The sequence below is a fragment of the Dendrobates tinctorius genome, unplaced genomic scaffold, assembly GCF_039654945.1.
Source record: "Dendrobates tinctorius isolate UK_male_01 unplaced genomic scaffold, ASM3965494v1 ptg000138l, whole genome shotgun sequence".
In the NCBI taxonomy this organism is placed as follows: Eukaryota; Metazoa; Chordata; class Amphibia; order Anura; family Dendrobatidae; genus Dendrobates; species Dendrobates tinctorius.
Window position 1 is genome coordinate 24,060,001 of NW_027361806.1, and position 23,351 is coordinate 24,083,351.

General features: G+C 44.1%; 1 protein-coding gene across 1 annotated transcript in view; it reads right to left on the reverse strand.

Annotated features, from left to right (window-relative positions):
• Positions 1-14,798, reverse strand: part of ADGRL4 (adhesion G protein-coupled receptor L4) — a 166,474-nt gene extending 151,676 nt beyond the window's left edge. Inside the window, exons 1-2 of the mRNA XM_073544869.1 lie at positions 14,632-14,798; positions 7,244-7,384 (exon numbers count right to left, since the gene is read on the reverse strand). Of these exons, the coding sequence (XP_073400970.1) occupies positions 7,244-7,384; positions 14,632-14,653 (163 nt within the window). The 5' untranslated portion in view covers positions 14,654-14,798. The remainder of the gene's footprint in view (positions 1-7,243; positions 7,385-14,631) is intronic.
• Between the last annotated feature and the right edge of the window lie 8,553 nt (positions 14,799-23,351).

Below are 23,351 nucleotides of genomic sequence, written 5' to 3' on the forward strand. Positions count from 1 at the left end.
TAACAGTAAAGAATCCTCTTCTATGTTGGTGGAGAAACCTTCTCTCCTCCAGACGCAGAGAATGCCCCCTTGTGCCCGTCACCTTCCTTGGTATAAACAGATCCTCGGAGAGATATTTGTATTGTCCCCTTATATACTTATACATGGTTATTAGATCGCCCCTCAGTCGTCTTTTTTCTAGACTAAATAATTTGGCTAATCTCTCTGTGTATTGTAGTTCCCCCATCCCCTTTATTAATTATGTTGCCCTCCTTTGTACCCGCTGTAGTTCCATTGTATCCTTCCTGAGCACCGGTGCCCAAAACTGTACACAGTACTCCATGTGCGATCTAACCAGGGATTTGTACAGAGGCAGTATAATGCTCTCATCATGTGTATCCAGATCTCTTTTAATGCACCCCATGATCCTGTTTGCCTTGGCAGCCGCTGCCTGGCACTGGCTGCCCCAGGTAAGTTTATCATTAACTAGGATCCCCAAGTCCTTCTCCATGTCAGGTTTACCCAGTGGTTTACCGCTCAGTGTGTAATGGTGATATTGATTCCTTCTTCCCATGTGTATAACCTTACATTTATCATTGATAAACTGCATCTGCCACCTTTCGGCCCAAGTTCCCAACTTATCCAGATCCATCTGTAGCAGAATACTATCTTCTCTTGTACTGACTGCTTTACATAGTTTTGTATCATCTGCAAATATCGATATTTTACTGTGCAAACCTTCTACCAGATCATCAATAAATATGTTGAAGAGAAGAGGTCCCAACACCGACCCCTGCGGTCCCCACTGGTCACAGTGACCCAGTTAGAGAATACACCATTTATAACCCCCCTCTGCTTTCTATCACTAACAGTCCTCTGTCTGCTCTCACTGGCTTCTTCTTTCCTCCTCCAATGCACGCTACGTCCTCTTCCTCCATCTTCACTCATTGTCAACATGTGTTGCGAAAGTGAAAAACAGATGATGAAGGGAAGGAGTGGCCGGTGTGAGCGCACGGAGGACTGTGGAGTGGGGCTGACGTGAGAATTAATACATTTTTTACACTCAGTTATTATGCTCTTTGGTCTAGTTGGACATTTGGTGATAGTACATTTGGTGGGTATTTAATTTTTTGGCCAAATTTATGAGTTTTAAATGATGAATTCTAAGTTCGGCAGATTCGGTGCGGTAAATGTCAGATTTTTTATCATGTTGGGATGAACTCGGCAACACTCTGCGATCTTGTGACAGTGAGGTGGAAGGATGATGGGGAGATCCCTCTCTCTGAGTAATCATTCAGATGCACGGCTCCGATTGATCATAGCATCTATGGGGTAAACAACCAGGATCAGAGTTATCTCCGATCCCGGCCATTGCAGAAGAAGCCTGGATAACATGCAATATTGTATCCGCTCGATCACACAATACTGGACGGGGCGTCCAGAGCTTTACTTTGAGAATACCTACAATTAAATGGGTAAGTCCAAGCTCAGATACAAAGCCAATGTGTCACTTTTGTGCTCTGCATGAAGTTACCCTTCAATAGCCAGCACTGAATTGGTGTCTCCCTGGATCCAGAAAGCAATTCTTATTCAGGACTTGCACCTTCCAACCACAGCGCAGTGTACAAGGTCTCACCCCGTCAAGAAGGATCAAACTGACAATTCTTCCTTTCTAAACCAAAATTATTTGTTTTCTCCTAGTTTCCTCCTTTCTCTGTTACTTTGGGTTTGGCAGATCCTATTGTGTAATTGTCGCTTTTGATCACTGCTGTTTTCGCCACCAATTCTGGCACTACTGTCGCTCTCCGGTCTAACCTGACATGTCTACTATTGCTCGTGTCAACCCGCATTGCCATCTCCCTTCTTCGTCTCCTTTCAAGAAGCAGACAGGGATTCTTTTTTTTTTTTCGTGGCTATAATTATCTGAAAATTTTTATTTTTTTTTTCCAGAAGAAGAAGGAACTACTACAGGGTTTGACAGTGGAGTGAGAAACCACTGGAGACGGGAGAAACAAAAGCCTGTGGAAGGGATGTTCTTTTGAGTCGTATGATCTTAGTCTTATTTACTAAGCAAAGCTGATGTTTTAGTAATGTAGATCTCCTCGCTGTTCGCGACACAAGTCAGCAAGTGAAAATAGAGGGATGAAAAATGGAAACGGGAACGCGGATGGGATTTTAAGATGAATTAGATTGAAAAAAGAAAATAAAACTTTAAATAGGGAGAAAAAAACAACAATTATCCACATGTTGTTATGCACCTTCAATTGTGATATAGTCCAAAAAAAAAAAAAACTCTCACTTTTCTGCACTAAATATGAGCCATGACGCTTCCAAAATATACACTGCTCAAAAAAATAAAGGGAACACTTAAACAACAGAATATAACTCCAAGTGAATCAAACTTCTGTGAAATCAAACTGTCCACTTAGGAAGCAACACTGACTGGCAATCAATTTCACATGCTGCTGTGCAAATGGAATAGACAACAGATGGAAATTATTGGCAATTATCAAGACACCCTCAATAAAGGAGTGGTTCTGCAGGTGGGGACCACAGACCACATCTCAGTACCAATGCTTTCTGGCGGATGTTTTGGTCACTATTGAATGTTGGTTGTGCTTTCACACTCATGGTAGCATGAGACGGACTCTACAACCCACACAAGTGGCTCAGGTAGTGCAGCTCATCCAGGATGGCACATCCGAGGATTTTGTGTGTGTGTCTTTGGTGCATCGGTTGTGCTGTTCGATGCGTTCTATCTTCAATTGTAATTACTCCACTTTTCTGCATCAGGCATAGACTGGAGCTATAATATCTCCAAACTGACAATCTTGGTCAAGGATTTCTAAGCTGTTTTAGATCTTTTTGAAGTTTTCCATGATCTTTTGTGACTTTACTGTTGCTGTTTGGTGCTTTCTATTCTCAATTGTAACATAATGAAATATGATGCTTATATGAACAGTATCAGCATGTTACCCAGTAGAATAGTGAGGCTCATCATAGAGATCTGCCGACATAATAACCAGACCAAATATGGACAAGTCTCAATTGAAAGACAAACAAGGAGGTGAACCCCAGAGAAACAACCATAGAGTCCTAATATAGGCAAAATATAATTTTATTGGAAATAAACACTGACAAAGGGGAGGACGGTGCAAAAATCCGCACAAATGCATGGATGTGAAAAGGGGTGCTAGACCAGTGAGGAGCCTGAACAGCCTCACATCACATATTTTATATATACTGCTCAAAAAAATAAAGGGAAAACAAACAGCTTGTGGCGAATGGAATAGTGTTCCCTTTATTTTTTTGAGCAGTATATATTATAAAACGATGATCAATAATCACAAAATTGAGTGAGGACAAAAATACTAATCTGCCTAATATCAACAACGCATACGCAGTGGCTGTATCCAAAAAGAGGCAGCAGACATAATAATAATAAGGAGGCAGAGTCAGGTGTCCACGGTCCAAACATCCACCCCGACACGCGATTCGGATATTTAAGCCTTCATCAGGGTCCCAAGGATTAAATATCCGAAACGCGCGTCGGGGTGGGTGTTTGAACCATGGATGCCTGACTCTGTCGCCTTATTGAGGTAATTAGCATATGTGCTGTCTACTACCATTTGGGTGTATTGGCCGTATTGGTTCTAATACTACGGACTGGTATGGATTCCTTATGGACTAATGATATGTCCGCTGCCTCTTTATGGATACAGCCACTGCAGATTTTTTCACTTCCTTGTCCACCGTCCTCCCCTTTGTCTGTATTTCTTGTCCAATAAAATTATATTTTGCCTATATTAGGACTATATTAGGACTCTATGGTCGTTTCTCTGGGGTTCACCTCCTTGTTGTCTTTCAATTGTAACATAGCAAAACTACACAAAACAAACACACAATGTTTCTGCACAAAATACTTTGCAGCTAGACAATTCTAAATTGAGAGCTGTCAACAAGGAAAGCAACAAAAGGGCAATGCAATGTGACAGCAATGGTATGACATGAAGCTTCCAATGCAAAATTTCCAACAGGGCCGTCAACTATCACTGATGTTTCATATCACTGGTCTTCTTATATGGGACATACTGACTTTTTATGTCCCTCTAGGCTGCAGGATAAAGGTGCAGCTGCACCCCCTGCACCCACTATAGTTATGCCCCTTGTAACAAGTAATCGGGGTCAATTCATGGAAATCCCATACAATTGCATAAAGCTTATGTTGTCCAGATGTCACAGATCAGAAGAAAGTGTGGGATTACTTTTCAGAGATTTATGTATCTTGGACTAATATTTGCTAATTCTCTGACTTATTCTCTGTTCTGACAGAAAGATCAAAATTCAGCTGATTTCCTCTAACCAGAGAGAGTTGCCGCAGACTTACAGATGTCTCCAAGCTTCCTTTATATACAAAGTCGATACATTGTAGCAACATTCCGGGAAAACCTTAGACCGGCTGAAATCTGTATCACAACTATTACATCCACCGGGTGACCGCCATAGACACAGATTATATGCCATAGACATCTCCCAGCAGAGTATCACAAAATCATGTTAGTAAAGCTGCTCATCTCATAGCCAAGAAAAAAGCTAAGTAAGGCTGGTTTCACATTTGCGTTTTTTTTCGCGGTAATTTAGCGCTAAATAGCGCATGCGTTTTTTTTTCCTATACTTTGCATGGGATGCGCTTATGTGCGCATACACATGCATTTGTACGCATTTTACCGCGCGTGCGTTTTTTTGCGGTATGCGCTCGGGCGCACAAAATGCAACTTGTTGCATTTTTTGTGCGTCCGATTTGCCTCAAAAAAACGCATGCGCGCGCAATGCGTTTTTTTACAGCAAGACACCCATTATAAGTCTATGGTGAGCATATGTGCGCATTGGCATGCTTATGTATGCGTTTTTTTGCACATGCGTTTTTTTTTTTACCATTAGTTTAGACAATGGAATTTAGGGGTTTGGCTAAAGTTAGGGTTAGTTAAGGGGGTTTAGGGTTAGGGTTAGGGTTAGGGTTAGGGTCAGGGTTAGGGTTAAGTATGGTTTGGTTAAGGGTTAGGGTCAGGGTTAGGGTTAGGGTTAGGGTTAGGGTCAGGGTTAGGGTCAGGGTTAGGGTTAAGTATGGTTTGGTTAAGGGTTAGGGTCAGGGTTAGGGTTAGGGTTAGGGTCAGGGTTAGGGTTAGGGTTAAGGTTAAGTATGGTTTGGTTAAGGGTTAGGGTCAGGGTTAGGGTTAAGTATGGTTTGGTTAAGGGTTAGGGTTAGGGTTAGGGTCAGGGTTAGGGTTAGGGTTAGGGTCAGGGTTAGGGTCAGGGTTAGGGTTAAGTATGGTTTGGTTAAGGGTTAGGTTCAGGGTTAGGGTCAGGGTTAGGGTTAAGTATGGTTTGGTTAAGGGTTAGGGTTAGGGTCAGGGTCAGGGTTAGGGTTAGGGTTAGGGTCAGGGTTAGGGTTAGGGTTAGGGTTAAGTATGGTTTGGTTAAGGGTTAGGGTTAGGGTTAGGGTCAGGGTTAGGGTTAGGGTTAGGGTCAGGGTTAGGGTTAGGGTTAAGGTTAAGTATGGTTTGGTTAAGGGTTAGGGTCAGGGTTAGGGTTAAGTATGGTTTGGTTAAGGGTTAGGGTTAGGGTTAGGGTTAGGGTCAGGGTTAGGGTTAAGTATGGTTTGGTTAAGGGTTAGGGTTAGGGTCAGGGTTAGGGTTAGGGTTAGGGTCAGGGTTAGGGTTAGTAAAGTCATGGTTTGGGTTAGTGTGAGTAGCCACCTAATGTTGGAAAAAAACGCAAACGCGGTAAAAACGCACTAAAAACGCATACAAACGCTTAAAAACGCTGCGTTTTTTTCATGCATGCTCATAAAAATGCTTGAAAAAAACGCAGCAGTTGTATGCTTTTGTATGCGTTTTTCAATGCGTTTTTTTGCGGGAAAAACGCGCTGCAAATAAAAGCAAGTGTGAAACAGGCCTAAGTACACCTCTATGCACACACTGTCTCCTGTCCCCAATGCCATGTATCTAACAGGTCTTAGGGCCATTGCTTTCATGCTGTCACGTCATATGACTTTACATCACTGAAACATCTCGTATGGACCCAAACTAAACCCAGAACCCAGAAAACCCTCTTAAAGGCATTGTCTTTTAAAGACAACTCTCTCCAATGAGATTGTATGCCGTAGCTCCAGAAACTGGAGCTACGGCATACAATTACTAACAAAAGACTGATCCGTCCATTCCATATATTACTTACTATATGAATCATAGATTAATTGGTTGGCATCTGATAACATATTTTTTTGGCCAGATACGGATTCCCAAAATCAATTTCAGCTAATAACTAAGAGTTAAAGAGAGACTGTCAGTACGCCAAAAGTGATGAGTTTTTTCTCTCATTTTATTCCCGTTTCTACCCTGAGTATTCCATTTTTTTCTTTTTAAATCTTTTATATGGTTACAGAGATCTAGTCCTTTTTATTTGGTGCTGATTTTTATTGTTTTTGCTAAGGAGGCGTGGCTCATAGGATCCTCTGGGGCGAGTCTTTAGGCTGCATCGTTAAACTGTGAGCCACGCCCTCGTGTAAAAACCTTAAAAATGTATACGGAATAAAAAGGTTCATATCTCTGGGGACCGTTTGGCAGATCTATAAAGAACAAAGCGCATAACACCCAGGAGAGCAGCCAGAATAAGTCAGGAGCCAAAACCGGACACGTGCGATCAGGTGAAAGATCCGCTTTAAAAACCTGATTTGTCACGATCAACTGATCAATTCTCAGTTTCTTTTTTAAAGGATCTCAATGAGAAAAACCTTTTAATTATGAAATTGTACATACTGTATAAAATTAAGTAAAGTAACCAAAAAGTGTGATTCAATTCGTGTAAATTGTAACATGCCTTGTAAAATAACCCGTCGTCCCTTTAAGGGTTATCATTTCATAAATTGGTAGCCTATAAAACGTTAGCCCTTTGGCCTCTTTTTCTGGATGTTCCCGGAGGTCTGATCCTCCCCAGCAAGCGCATAATAATGGCAAATCCTAGCTATATGCCATCGCTTACAAGATGGGAATGACGCTTTAAGAACACCGTGACCACCTTTGGCCGACACATCTCGGATTCACTCCTAGTGACCCACAGTTCTACATGACTAACCAAACTTAATCATTTGACCCGATATCCTGAAAATAAAAGAAGAAATACTCCCGTCTCGCTCCCATGAGTTAATCAGTTTCTATATCACTGGTTTCAAGGAGAAATTGGTAAAAAATAAAAGCGCTCTTACCTTCGCAGAAATTAATTCCATCCCCTGTATATCCGCTAGCGCAGTAGCAGCCGCGTATCCCCTTCTCTTCCTTACATTGAGCATTTTTATGGCACGTCAGCGGGCATTGCTGACCGAGGTCCAGCAAAATAAATGTACACACTGCAAAAAAAAAAGAAGCAAAAAACATCATGTAATGAGATAAAAGGTAAGAAAAGATTAATACAAATGTTTACGGTGTTAGACGGCAGTTCAGCCGGGCGCACGCCGCATGTGTGGTCAGTGAAACTAAAAAATGTTTACAGTAAGTGGGAAGGGTCACACAAATGACACAAGGATATAAAATCAGCATCATAGAAAATAGTCAAATAAAAGAATATTAATCATCCAGACAGAATGAAATGATAATAATAATAATAATAATAATAATAATAATAGTGTTATTATCATAAGTGTAATAATTGTGTGCAATGGAAAGCAAAGTAATATGTAAATGAAATGCAGAATTAAGTAGAAAGATTAGTATGTATCTATATAAAAAAATGTTAAAAGCTGTGCTTATATGGCAACATAAATAATCATGGGCTACGGAAGATATAATAATAATGAATGAATCACCAGCTTATGATTTGGCAGTTGTGATTTATAAAGAGATGGTAATAAATGAATCAATAATAATGGGAAGTTATAATTAGCTAAATATTAGTAACTGTATACACTGCAAAGGAAAGAAATTCATGGAAAATGTTCCATACATATGTTATGGTGTTATATACATGTTACATATGACAAGACTTAAGATATTGGTATATGCAAAACATATCTAACGCCATGGTGTTATATAAGTGTGATATATATGCCAAGATTTTAAGTTTTAAGAAGTTAAGGCTTTAAAGAGAACCTGTCAGCATGATTTTGTAATGTAAAGTACAGACATGGCTGTAATGTGGCTGTAATACTGATTACATTTGGTGAAGGAATCCGCTTTATGGTTCTTCTTCTTTAATCAGCATTTGAGGTTTTCTGCTAATTAGATTTTGGTGCACAGGGGCCGGACTGTGCACATGGTCTTCTCCCTGTATGTGATTCTCCGGCCCCGCCTCCTGCCTCCTGTCTGTGATTCTCCAGCCTCCCGCCTGCCTCCTGTCTGTGATTCACCAGCCTCTCGCCTCCCTCCTGTCTGTGATTCTCCAGCCTCTCACCTGCCTCCTGTCTGTGATTCTCCAGCCTGCCGCCTGCCTCCTGTCTGTGATTTTCCAGCCTCCTGCCTGCCTCCTGTCTGTGATTCTCTGGTCCCCTGCCTGCCTCCTGTCTGTGATTCACCAGCCTCTCGCCTGCCTCCTGTCTGTGATTCTCCAGCCTGCCGCCTGCCTCCTGTCTGTGATTTTCCAGCCTCCTGCCTGCCTCCTGTCTGTGATTTTCCAGCCTCCTGCCTGCCTCCTGTCTGTGATTCTCTGGTCCCCCGCCTGCCTCCTGTCTGTGATTCTCCAGCCTCCCGCCTGCCTCCTGTCTGTGATTCTCTGGTCCCCTGCCTGCCTCCTGTCTGTGATTCACCAGCCTCTTGCCTGCCTCCTGTCTGTGATTCTCCAGCCTGCCGCCTGCCTCCTGTCTGTGATTTTCCAGCCTCCTGCCTGCCTCCTGTCTGTGATTCTCTGGTCCCCCACCTGCCTCCTGTCTGTGATTCTCCAGCCTCTTGCCTGCCTCCAGTCTGTGATTCTCCAGCCTGCCGCCTGCCTCCTGTCTGTGATTTTCCAGCCTCCTGCCTGCCTCCTGTCTGTGATTCTCTGGTCCCCCGCCTGCCTCCTGTCTGTGATTCTCCAGCCTCCCGCCTGCCTCCTGTCTGTGATTCTCCAGCCTCCTGCCTGCCTCCTGTCTGTGATTCTCTGGTCCCCCGCCTACCTCCTGTCTCTGATTCTCCAGCCTCCTGCCTCCTGTCTGTGATTCTCTGGTCCCCCGCCAGGCTCCTGTCTGTGATTCTCCAGCCTCCTGCCTCCTGTCTGTGATTCTCTGATCCCCCACCTGCCTCCTGTCTGTGATTATTTGGCTCTCCGGTCTGCCTCCTGTCTGTGATTCTCCAGCCTCCTGCCTGCCTCCGGTCTGTGATTCTCCGGTCCCCCACCTGCCTCCTGTCTGTGATTCTCTGGTCCCTTGTCTACCTCCTGTCTTTGATTCTCCAGCCTCCAGCCTGCCTCCTGTCTGTGATTCTCCAGCCCCCTGCCTGCCTCCTGTCTGTGATTCTCCAGCGCCCCGCCTGCCTCCTGTCTGTGATTCTCAAGCCTCCTGCTTGCCTCCTGTCTGTGATTCTCCAGCCTCCCGCCTGCCTCCTGTCTGTGATTCTCCAGCCTCTCGCCTGCCTCCTGTCTGTGATTCTCCGGTCCCCCGCCTGCCTCCTGTCTGTGATTCTCCAGTGTTATGAATGAGTCACCGTAGGAGGAAAAAACAAATGCTAGCTAAGTCCAGAGGTGTCATAGGAAATCCACAACGTTTAGCAAAATCCAAGTCCATTAGGTTCAGGGCTGCTCCCGAATCCACAAAAGCCTTGGCGGAAAATGTGGACAGGGAGCAGATCAGAGTAATTGCCAGAAGAAACTTAGGTTGAACACCACCCACAGAAAACGTGTGTGCAAAACGTTTCTCTCGTTTAGGACAGACAGAAATAATATGCGAGGCATCTCCACAAAAAAACACAGCTTATTACGCTTTCTGAACTCCTGACGTTGCTCCCTGGACAAAACTCTATCACATTGCATAGGTTCAGACACTTGTTCAACAGGTGGCAACACCTCTCGTGCAGTCCTGCGTTCACGTAAACGCCGATCAACCTGAATGGCTAATGACATAGAATCGTCCAGACCAGAGGGAACAGGAAATCCCACCATAGTATCTTTTACGGCTTCTGACAAACCCTTCCGAAAGAGAGCTGCCAAGGCATTATCATTCCAGGCAGTAAGGACCGCCCACTTTCAGAATTTTTGACAGTACAATTCTGCAGAATCTCGACCCTGGCTCAATGCCAACAGGGTCTTTTCAGCCTGATCAATAGCATTAGGTTCGTCATACAACAACCCCAAGGCTTGAAAAAATGCGTTCACATTAGTCATACTAGGATCATCAGGTTTCAAAGAAAACGCCCAATCCTGGGGATCGCCACGCAGCAAAGAGATAACAATTTTAACCTGCTGCGCGGAGCTCCCTGACGAGTTAGGCTTCAAGGCAAAAAATAATTTACAATTATTTTTGAAATTCAAAAATTTAGACCGATCCCCAAAAAACACATCAGGAGTAGGGATCTTTGGTTCAGCAGCATGTGAATGAGCAAGGTAGGCGGAAATTCCCTGCACTTCCGCAGCGAGCTGCTCCACACGATCAGACAATTGCTTTATCTCCGTTGAGAGAGAAAAAAATTCCCCCTACAGCCTCAGAGATATAGAGGAAAAAATATACACACTTTTTTTTTTCCTGCTATTGAGTACCCTAGGATCTGCGGTATGGCTGGTGATTCTGTTATGAATGAGTCACCGTAGGAGGAAAAAACAAATGCTAGCTAAGTCCAGAAAACCAGAGAAGTTGGAGCTATCGGATTGCAGACCCCTGAACCTATCAACAACAACTAGCAGTAGCCTTGGGGGGTTCCTATGATGCCCTAGACCCCTCGATCACAGCCGGAGAACTGCCTAGCCTAAAGACAGAAAGGGAAATCTAAACTGCCCCAGAGCAGACCCCAAAGCAATAGGCAGCCCCCAACATACAATGACGGTGAAGCAAGAAGAAAAAACACTAACACAGATAGAAAGATAGACTGAGCAAATGATGGGGCCCAAGCTAACTACATAGGACAGGATAGGAAAGCTGCTGTCTGCAATCCGTGAAAAACCCTATCAAAATAAGAGCCAACCGACTGACAGGGAAAAAAGGCCCTGAAGACGCTAGGCTTCAAAAAGACTATGTCAGTACTCAGGTTTTTTCTGAAGACAGCGCAAACCGACAAAAAAGGAATTCAGCTCACCCCAGCAGGGAATAGCAGAATCCAGAAAAGCAAGGCAAACTAAAACCAAAACACAAATGCAAAAAGGCAAAGCAGAAAACTTAGCTTTTGAGGAGCAGGAATCAGACTGGTCTCCTAGAATTCCACAGAGAAATCACCAGGAAAACAGAAGGGCGTCGGCTGCCTTATATCCAGTCAGAGATCCCCGTCGCCCAGTCATCCTCTCCCAGCTCAGGTGCTTGGTAATCAGCCTCACTGCCTTCCTTCACCAGAAGAGGGAGTCCATCAGACCTCAATGGTGAAGGGGAAAATGAACTCATAACACTCCAGCCTCCTGCCTCCTGTCTGTGATTCTTTGGCTCTCCGGCCTGCCTCCTGTCTGTGATTCTCCCTCCTCCTGCCTGCCTCCTGTCTGTGATTCTCCAGCCTCCTGCCAGCCTCCTGTCTGTGATTCTCCAGCGCCCTGCCTGCCTCCTGTCTGTGATTCTCAAGCCTCCTGCTTGCCTCCTGTCTGTGATTTTCCAGCCTGCCTCCTGTCTGTGATTCTCCAGCTCCTCCGCCTGCATCCTGTCTGTGATTCTCCGGCCCCCGCCTGCCTCCTGTCTGTGATTCTCCAGCCTCCGGCCTGCCTCCTGTCTGTGATTCTCTGGTCCTCCGCCTGCCTCCTGTCTGTGATTCTCCGGTCCCCCACCTGCCTCCTGTCTGTGATTCTTTGGCTCTCCGGCCTGCCTCCTGTCTGTGATTCTCCCTCCTCCTGCCTGCCACCTGTCTGTGATTCTCCAGCCTCCTGCCAGCCTCCTGTCTGTGATTCTCCAGCGCCCTGCCTGCCTCCTGTCTGTGATTCTCAAGCCTCCTGCTTGCCTCCTGTCTGTGATTTTCCAGCCTGCCTCCTGTCTGTGATTCTCCAGCTCCTCCGCCTGCATCCTGTCTGTGATTCTCCGTCCCCCGCCTGCCTCCTGTCTGTGATTCTCCAGCCTCCGGCCTGCCTCCTGTCTGTGATTCTCGGTCCTCCGCCTGCCTCCTGTCTGTGATTCTCCGGTCCCCCACCTGCCTCCTGTCTGTGATTCCTCAGCCTCCGGCCTGCCTCCTGTCTGTGATTTTCCAGCTCCCCACCTGCCTCCTGTCTGTGATTCCCCAGCCTCCTGCCTGCCTCCTGTCTGTGATTCTCCGGTCCCCCACCTGCCTCCTGTCTGTGATTCTCCAGCGCCCCACCTGCCACCTGTCTGTGATTCTCCAGCCTCCAGCCTGCCTCCTGTCTGTGATTCTCCGGTCCCCCACCTGCCTCCTGTCTGTGATTCCCCAGCCTCCTGCCTGCCTCCTGTCTGTGATTCTCCAGCCTCCTGCCTGCCTCCTGTCTGTGATTCTCCGGTCCCCCACCTGCCTCCTGTCTGTGATTCCCCAGCCTCCTGCCTGCCTCCTGTCTGTGATTCTCCAGCCTCCTGCCTGCCTCCTGTCTGTGATTCTCCGGTCCCCCACCTGCCTCCTGTTTGTGATTCTCCAGCCTCCGGCCTGCCTCCTGTCTGTGATTCTCCGGTCCCCCGCTTGCCTCCTGTCTGTGATTTTGCACCCTGCATTCTGTCTGTGATTTCCCAGCCAGTCCATCTGCCTACAATCTTTGAGTGACAGATTCTACGCTGCTTTTTCAGTTACCTGCCTCCTGTGTTTAAAGAAAAGATTTCATTCAAAGACCAGGGAAGGTGGCTGGAATCACAGACTGGGAGGAGAAGACCCCGTGCACAGTCCGGCCCCTGGGCACCAAAATCCATTTAGCAAAAAATTTTCAAATGCTGATTGAAGAACCACAAAGCGGATTCCTTCACCAAAGGTGTCACTGTAATCAGTATTACACCACCGTTATAGCTATGCATGTACTTTGCATTACAGGTTCTCTTTAATTATTTCTATTAAATCCAGATATATACTCTAGACCCTGATTCATCAAGCATTTTCTACAGAATTCAAGCTATGAAATGTCAAAACATTTTTGTGCAACTTGTTGCTCAAAATTGCGATTTTTGATATTATCAAGCCAGTTTCTCCCAACTCTACCAAATTGGGCGGGACGGGGGCACAACAGGCGCGTGAATCCATAGTTCGTCTATTTCATGACTTATGCCATAAATCTTACCCTAGATTTAAGAAATTCAAGTGTAAAACATAAAATCTTGACATCTATAACACCAGACACAATCTTATGTTAGAAAATAATAAGATAAATGTTAATAATGACAATAATAATTAGTGTTGGGCAAAAAAGATTCACAGGCGCATTTTCTAGCAGCAATAGTCCTTGTCCACTAGACCAAGGGCCTGCAAATCTTCAGTTTCCCTCCCAGCATTTCAAGCTCTTCTTCTGATTAGCTGGCCCAGTATCATCATCATTACTCCATTTTCATTATCATTGCTCAGAATATCATTGTTTCAGCGTGAGGCAGACATGACGTCACACCGGGCCAACTAATCAAGAAAAAGGAGCCGGAGATGCAGCAAGTAGGAGGTGGATCACAGGGCTCCAATCCAGCAACCAGGAGCAACCGACAGTGCTACTGGACCAGGGTCCTGTAAATCACTTTGCTCAACTCGAATTATATATATATATATTTATGCTGTTGGATATGCACATTATTGCAGAAATTTCTCAGATAGATATATATTAATGTATTTAATTATATATATATATATTATTAAATACATTAATATATATCTATCCAACAACATAAATAACCTTTTGTTAAAACATGAAAACATTAACATTTTACAAAGTAAATATATCTTACAAAATATTAGAAAAATGAATGAAATGCATAAAGAGAAAGTAAAAGAAATACGACAAATAATATAAAAGCACAAGAAGACTTGATTATATTTTGCTTATTAGAACAGACTCCAATATTCCCACTTGTTGCCAATATGGTGTTTCCAGGACTTTTACTGACAACTGAAGTAAATGTTGTAGTTGATTCTCTTACACTAACAGAGAATAAAAATGTAAATAGAGACAAGAAAAAAAGAAAGACGGGTATGTGTATATTATCATATGTGGATAAGGAGATTACACAGTGTAAGCACAAAAATAACTCTGGAAATCCAAAGGCAAAAATCTGGAGGCACCAAACTTCTGTTTTATATAAAATATGCATCCATAGGAGGAGGACGCGCACAATGCAGGTCAGGTCCAAGTATTATCAGTGCATTGTTTCCTATTATGTTATGTTGCTCACAAAAAATCTTTTAAAAAATGTTCATTTTTTTTTTTTTTTGCCTGGACCTATAGTCACTATACGATATATGCAGCAATTAACATTTCAACTTTTCAAAAAGTGACATTGTAAAAAGCCATAAAGTAGATATGAAGTTCATCAAAGACCTGAGTGATATATTGGCAGGTACAAGGTGCCACAACCGCCAGCCCTAAATTTCTTACCTATGAGATAGAGTAGTTTCATTTGAGGTGGCCGATGAGGTCTCCAGCCTTGGGACAGTTGATACAAGTGGCTCTGGAGCTCTCGTCCTCATGACGCAGGCGGTTTCCTCTGCAGATTTTCCTGTTTTCTTTGTTTGCTCAGGAATTCTACTTCCTTCACTTTCATCAGCTCTGAAAGGAGTTCACTTATCATAAGCCTTATACATAACGTGTATTACTTGTACAGAAGTTGCTCCCGTTTGGCTTCTACATCTTGACTTAGTTTCAAAAAGTTTGTACAAGTTTTTCGCACTTTTTTTATATTAATCTGTTGGGGTTTTTTTTTTTGTTTTTTTTTTTTTATAAATAGAGATTTTATGCTTCCAGGGAGGAGGCAGAATTCATGATGTCACGCCTTTGTCCTACAGATCTTGAGAAAGATTTACTTAGAAACTGTTGTGTCTAAGACAGGATGGGAAACGTTGCTCAGAGAACCATTGACACTTCCTGGAACACGCGGGAGACAAACAAAATGTACTCGTGGATGGCGGGGAATCTCTTGACATTTCACATCATTATATACTGTGTGTTCCATGTTATATACTATATGCGTCCCATGTTATATACTACAGTGAAGAAAATAAGTATTTGATCCCTTGCCGATTTTGTAAGTTTGCCCACTGACAAAGACATGAACAGTCTATAATTTTAAGGGTAGGTTAATTTTAACATTGAGAGACAGAATATCAAAAATAAAATCCAGAAAATCACATTGTATAAATTATACAACCTGGTAGTTCTGAGATCAGTTCTCTGTTCCGATGTAGCAACTCTCGGCACTGTTGTTTTTGAGCACGCAGCAGCAACTCTGCCACCTTAACCTCTTCCACATCGACTTCGGACTTAGCCGCCAAACACGGAGTTTTCACGGGATCCCTATTACGCCATGACTTAATCAGGTTGACGTGATACACCTGGTAGGGCTTCCTTCTCCCTGGTTGACATCGCCAACCTTTTTAACCACTTCATCGGAGCTCTGCCACCTGACTAGGAATTTACTCTCCACCGTAAGTACCAGCACCAGTACTCTATCCCCATGGTTGAAGTGCCTCACCCTCGCCGATCCATTGTACACACTCGACTGGACAGCCATGGCACTAGCAACTGCTCTATTACCTCCCCCCTCAGCTTGGTGACCCGATATAGTAACTCCCTATTCATGGCAAAATACGGGTATCGGGTGTCAGCCCCCGGCTCTTAAGCAACACCATTAAGTACTGTCACATTATCAAAAGCCCCTTTTAGAGTTAAATCCCTGAGTTGGACGGTTACATAGTTTCCTTTGGACACATTTAGCTCAGGGATGTTGGCCTCTGGGGATGCTGCCTCATACTCATCGCCAACAAGCACACAGCTGCAGCCTGCAACAAGGTATCTTTAGGAGCAACCTGGCTGTTGTCCGGGCAACCAGAAGACCTCCCTTTACCCCACAAGGCCCAAAATAATGCAAAGTCTCACCCTATTATAACAGGGTGCAATAGGTCATTGACTACGCTGGCCTCATGGGACTCGGTGCCACAATGTGTGTTTATGACCACTCGGGCCACAGGGTAGTCTTTAGCGTCACCATGGATACAGCGGACACCCACCATAGTCCCAGGAAACAGCCGATGAGGAATCGTGGCACTCACTATGGTTACCAAACTCCCTGAGTCCAATAGATCAGTTATTTGCACTCCGTTCACTGATACGGGACATGCCTGTGGTCCCTCGCCTGGTTGAGGGACAGCACTGCAGGCAGGATATGCAAAATATGTGCAACGCCATCCTATGCTGCAGTCCATTGGCTCGGTGGTCATAGGGCAATGGGCGGGTATGTGACCTGGAGAATGACACCTCCAACAAATTACACTATTGGATGGGGCCTTTCACCATTACCCAGACACCTCCTGGGCTCTTGGACACCCCCCACATGTGGCTCTAGCTACCTTCTTTTGGGTGTCAGCTCCTGTTTGGGATCCCCAGTATGGAGATACTAAGACACCTTTCTTCCCCAAGGAACTCTGAACTGCCTGGTTCCTTTCCACCAGGCTCAACTGGTCATCGGCATTACGGGGATGTCTTTGGGCAACCTAGGATTGGTATATACTATCTGTGTCGCATGTTATTTACTATGTGTGTCCCATGGTGTATACTATGTTTGTAATGGTGTGGAAATTGGAAGATGAAGTTAGTCAACGTCCCACAGCCCATCAAAATGCTGTCATCTGCTGGTTGAGCCAAACAAATGCAAACTGAATGATGGAGAGAGTATTTCAGAAGGAAGAGCTTGAAGGGGACTGCTAACTATAAAAGGCCTGGCTGACGAAGCGGGATCTCAGTTGGCACCAAGACGTGAGAAGTGGAGGACTCATGAGCAGAGTAAAGCACTTGTGGTCACCTGAAGTCACCTGAGACTGACTGGATACCAAAACAGACGAGACGTTGTTGGTCAAAAACTGAAGCTCACATTTCATCATTCAAGAAACAATGTCCAGATATCGCCAATCAAAATGCAATGTCCAGACTTCGCCGGTCAAGATCTAACATCCATACTCCGCCTGTCAAGCGTCGAAGGTCGTAAGCTAGTCTTTGGAAGGGATGGAACATCTGTCTTGCTGAGAAGAAGTCTTGGGTGAGACCGGGCAGCTACCCCCAGTGTAGATGTACGGTACAGGGTATGGGCCGGGGCCGTGCTTCAGGGAATCAAGGCAGTGAGTATGAAGAATGCACTGGGTACCAATTGACTCAGATGTTGGGGACTTGTGGCCTTATGGGAAGCTCCGATGACCCCTTTAGGAGCAGTGTAGCAAAAGAGGTGGCTGCAAAAGCATACAATGGCAACAAGCCTTCTACTGGGAGTGACGTCTTTACAGTTGTTAAATACAGGCCCTGTTAGTCTCTCCACTGCCAGATATTAAGGACAGTGTTGAATAAGGTATCACATTTAATGTACCAAGTGTCAGAGCCTCCTGTATGATGAATCCAAAGGGAGTTTGTAGCTATATTCCGCGCTGCCGCTTTAGACAAATTCCAGGAGAATGCTGTATGATTGCAGTGGTTTTATTCTACGCGTTTCAGGGGTCTCATGCCCCCTTCATCAGGAAATACCACCTGTGGTATTTCCTGATGAAGGGGGCATGAGACCCCTGAAACGCGTAGAATAAAACCACTGCAATCATACAGCATTCTCCTGGAATTTGTCTAAAGCGGCAGCGCGGAATATAGCTACAAACTCCCTTTGGATTCATCATTTCTTTGGTCACTGAAGACCTGTGGATCTGCAGCAGCCGCTACCTACACGCTCTTATCTCATCCTAACCAGGTGAGCAGATTTCATGATATACTGTCTTTTGTAACGTGGATAAGACCCTATTGCGCTTTTTTGTCTCCCCCTTTTTTTGCAATAGAGCCTCCTGTATGGCAGACACATGTCCAGTAAGAAAAAATAGTGACAAAATCGTGAAAAAAATTACCCTTTCCCACGACTGCAGATGCTGCTGTTTGGTGCTGTACCTCCTTTTGCAATCTTCACTTATGATGCGTGTTGCCCAATGCCTGGTCATCTCTTTGGGCAATATGTGTGATGGCACACTACATGCGCCATGACGCGTTGATGTTTGACAACAATTTTCCCCATCATAAAAAACACTGTCCAAACTTACAGTGGGGAAAAAAGTATTTAGTCAGTCAGCAATAGTGCAAGTTCCACCACTTAAAAAGATGAGAGGCGTCTGTAATTTACATCATAGGTAGACCTCAACTATGGGAGACAAACTGAGAAAAAAAAATCCAGAAAATCACATTGTCTGTTTTTTTTTCATTTTATTTGCATATTATGGTGGAAAATAAGTATTTGGTCAGAAACAAAATTTCATCTCAATACTTTGTGATATATCCTTTGTTGGCAATGACAGAGGTCAAACGTTTTCTGTAAGTCTTCACAAGGTTGCCACACACTGTTGTTGGTATGTTGGCCCATTCCTCCATGCAGATCTCCTCTAGAGCAGTGATGTTTTTGGCTTTTCGCTTGGCAACACGGACTTTCAACTCCCTCCAAAGGTTTTCTATAGGGTTGAGATCTGGAGACTGGCTAGGCCACTCCAGGACCTTGAAATGCTTCTTACGAAGCCACTCCTTCGTTGCCCTGGTGGTGTGCTTTGGATCATTGTCATGTTGAAAGACCCAGCCACGTTTCATCTTCAATGCCCTTGCTGATGGAAGGAGGTTTGCTCTCAAAATCTCACGATACATGGCCCCATTCATTCTTTCATGTACCCGGATCAGTCATCCTGGCCCCTTTGCAGAGAAACAGCCCCAAAGCATGATGTTTCCACCACCATGCTTTACAGTAGGTATGGTGTTTGATGGATGCAACTCAGTATTCTTTTTCCTCCAAACACGACAAGTTGTGTTTCTACCAAACAGTTCCAGTTTGGTCTCATCAGACCATAGGACATTCTCCCAAAACTCCTCTGGATCATCCAAATGCTCTCTAGCAAACTTCAGACGGGCCCGGACATGTACAGGCTTAAGCAGTGGGACACGTCTGGCACTGCAGGATCTGAGTCCATGGTGGCGTAGTGTGTTACTTATGGTAGGCCTTGTTACATTGGTCCCAGCTCTCTGCAGTTCATTCACTAGGTCCCCCCACGTGGTTCTGGGATTTTTGCTCACCGTTCTTGTGATCATTCTGACCCCACGGGGTGGGATTTTGCGTGGAGCACCAGATCGAGGGAGATTATCAGTGGTCTTGTATGTCTTCCATTTTCTAATTATTGCTCCCACAGTTGATTTCTTCACTCCAAGCTGGTTGGCTATTGCAGATTCAGTCTTCCCAGCCTGGTGCAGGGCTACAATTTTGTTTCTGGTGTCCTTTGACAGCTCTTTGGTCTTCACCATAGTGGAGTTTGGAGTCAGACTGTTTGAGGGTGTGCACAGGTGTCTTTTTATACTGATAACAAGTTTAAACAGGTGCCATTACTACAGGTAATGAGTGGAGGAAAGAGGAGACTCTTAAAGAAGAAGTTACTGGTCTGTGAGAGCCAGAAATCTTGATTGCTTGTTTCTGACCAAATACTTATTTTCCACCATAATATGCAAATAAAATGAAAAAAAAAAGACAATGTGATTTTCTGGATTTTTTTTTCTCAGTTTGTCTCCCATAGTTGAGGTCTACCTATGATGTAAATTACAGACGCCTCTCATCTTTTTAAGTGGTGGAACTTGCACTATTGCTGAATGACTAAATACTTTTTTTCCCCACTGTACAAGTGGCATCAAGGACATAAACTGAATTACAAAATGTAGTATTATTATACGCTGAACAATAATATCAAGGACACATTGACCCACTAACTGTCACAGTCCAAACTGATTCCATAGAGGCTTTCTTCTGGCCATTGTAGCTTCTGATGGTGGTTACCTCTCCAGGCCCTAACAGGAGCCATGGTACGCACTCCTGCTGGGCCACACGTCCCACACTGCAGGGTGCAGTTTTTCCTGTCACTGACCTGTTCCCAGCATCTTCAATTCCATAGAGACAGCTCACGTCACTCTCCACTCACTCAATCGAGGTCCTGTACCTTTACCCAGGCCTCTAGCTCGCACAATCGTCGGTCCTGTCCATTTTAATAGGTCTTCCGCTCACACGAGCAAGGTCCCGTACCTTTAACCAGGCCTTATGCTCACTCGATCAGTGTCTGGGTCCTTTATAAAGGCCTTCTGCTCACACGATCAATGGTTCGTCTCTTTAACCAGGCCTTATGCTCACACGATCAATGGTCCGTCTCTTTAACCTGGCCTTCCGCTCACACCATCGAGGTCCTGTCTCTTTAATATTAGACAGTGTAGGACCGTCCCGATCAGAGTCACCTTGTCGACGGTGGGGTGGTTTTTATGCTATTTTTGATCAAAAACAGTATTACATGTTTCTTGTAGGTTTTGTATGTTTTATGGCTGATATGCGCTTTTTTAATTCATTTTTCCTAGTATTTGGAATGGGTGAAAAAAGCTGCAAAAATGCTGAAAGAATTGATACGATGAAAACAGGAAACTGTTCAAATCTGCAAAGAAAAAAATAGCAACATGTGCAGGAGGCTTCAGCAACCTCATTCACTTTGCCGGGACAGTAAAATGCTGCATTTTTTACGATAAAAGCATGAAGGAAAAATGTGACATGTGAACATACCCTAAGGAACATTTGAGTAACTTTGATGCAAACCAAATTTTCAGACAAATTAAAGCAAACTGGGGAATTTTAATCGCAGCAGATTTGCTCATCTCTAAGAGTCAGCCTATATGATCACAACTGAAAAACATGACAGAAAGAGCGGACAGATGTGTCCTTTCTTGTCTTGCTTCTTGTCTTGACAATGAGACGACCAGGTTTAAAAAGAAAACATGAGTTCCCAATACTCTGATGGGAGATGTTTGTGCCATATGTGTCCCCTCGGTGTGAATTGCTTCTAGTGGGTTGCGTTGTATTGAATATGTGTCGTGAGAAATCGGTGTCCTTGTGTTGGTGCCCAGGTATCATCATAATGTACCCAAACCCCCAGCTATGAGCCACCACCATCAAATGGAGATTGGCATTGTAGTGACGACCAATGGTGAAGATGAGTTTGGATGAATGAGGACTGATAAGCGTCATCCAGTTCAACCACACACAAGGAACATGGGACTGGTCTTCATAGTCCTCCCTGTAAAGACCCCATGTTCAGGAGAAACCATCCCCTGTGATGTCCTCACACCTGAGCCTGATGCCCTGGTGTCATTGCCGGGTCCAATAGAAGAAAAGGCATGTGGTGCCGTATAATCTGCATCAGGTCCTAGATTGCAGGAAATTGGAACATAGGTTTAATGCCCAGGACCGGCAGATAAAGGAGTGAATCGACTCTAAACAGATCCATTTTGCTATGAATTTCCCCCAAATTTTGGATTATTTAATGGAAATCTGAATTTTTGGGAGTTGATTTGCAAATATTTTGCTGGAATCTTACGGTTACAACGAAATAAAAAAACAATAAACTCTCAGGCCGGAGTCATATGAGCATTGATTCTCTTGTGCGAGAGAATCGGATCAAGTATAGGAAAGACACTCCGATCAAACTCTGATCAGAGTTTAATCCAAATGTCAGTTTACTGTGATCTGATTAATTGGGATGAGAGTGGACTTTCAAAGAATTACAAATAACTTTGTGTTTTTGCTATAAGCAGGAAACATTTATCAAGGCAGACTGTATACAGGCATGCCAAGTACAGGACCCCTGGACGAAGCATTTCATTGTGAAACGCGCGTCGGGTGTGGTGGACGCCTGGACCCACTTGGGATATACATGTTACTTGGACTATTCTATATATATGTGAATGTTCATTGCCTAATTACACTTGTATACTTATGCATTTTTTAACTATATATGTCCAGGCCGTGTCACCCAATTTTCTCATCTGTGTTCTTCTTACCTTTTTATATTTCTTTCACTCACCTTGATGGTTTGGTTTTAGTTATATATTGAAATAAACTTGATTTTATTTACTATTTGCCTTTGAAAGGAGCCCCCTTCTTTTAGGTGTTTCTCATTCCACATATAGTCTAATCAACAATGGATCCTACCATACAATCAGGAAAAAGAAGGAAGAAGAGCTGAAGAGGAGTGATCGCAGGCGGGGCGGCAGCTATGGGGAGGAGTGACGATGCATAAAAGTTTATTGATTTATTTACTTCCTTCCTGGGAGATAAGAATCGATTCACCCCCTTACCCCCCCCGAAGAGAAGGAGTTTGCCCAAATCGAGTTTCAGGAGATTTGCTTAGATCTAGTGAACACAGACGGGGCAGATTTAGGCATCTATTTTTTCTCTCATTCCGGATTACCAGAATTTCTGGAGCAATGGGCAGCAAATTAATGGAACATGATCGCTTTCTATTACAGTATTTGACAATGACATCTTCTGTAGCGCCGTTTTTTGCTCTCATTTCAGCTTTTCTGCTGGTTTTTCTTAATAAAGTGTTCCCTTGCCTACCATTATATTATCTGAACATCTTGAAGCTTGACGGAGATCTTGTTAAAACTTCCTCACGGCTGAAGCTGCCGAGGGAGCAAATCGCATGAAAGGACCAACTGTTATCACAAGTGATGCAATGAAAGAAGCACCAGCGGATACATCAGCGGCAAACTCTGCGGGATCCTGCAGAATGCACTTCACTTTACTCGGAACCGTTCAAAACCGCGGTGTTAAATATATCCGACGTATAAAAGACCTACCCGGAGAGACGCTCGCAGACGTGCGGACATGATGACGGATTTCTGACGATTTCATTCAGACAGGAATGACTCCCCCAGACACCGTCTGCCTCTAATCTATTAGCGACTCGTCTCACAAGGTGACGTCTGCGCTCGCTTGTGTTTCTTGTGCTTTATGTTTTAATAGAGAATATTCCACTTTTTGTCAAACAGTTAAAGAGATATTCCAGTTTCGGAAAATGAAAGTTACTCTTTGGGTGCAGTAATTTTATTACGGACTTACAATTGTCAGTAAATGGTCACTGCCCTTTTAATAAACTTTCCATTAATCAATAGAAGAAATCAATCTAATAAACCTTGTATCTTATAGGAGACGGGTTTCTTTCTCCACTTCTTCTCTCCTTCCTACTGAACTAATCATTTATTCAGAACAAACAGCTAAAAATCGATCCTGCTCA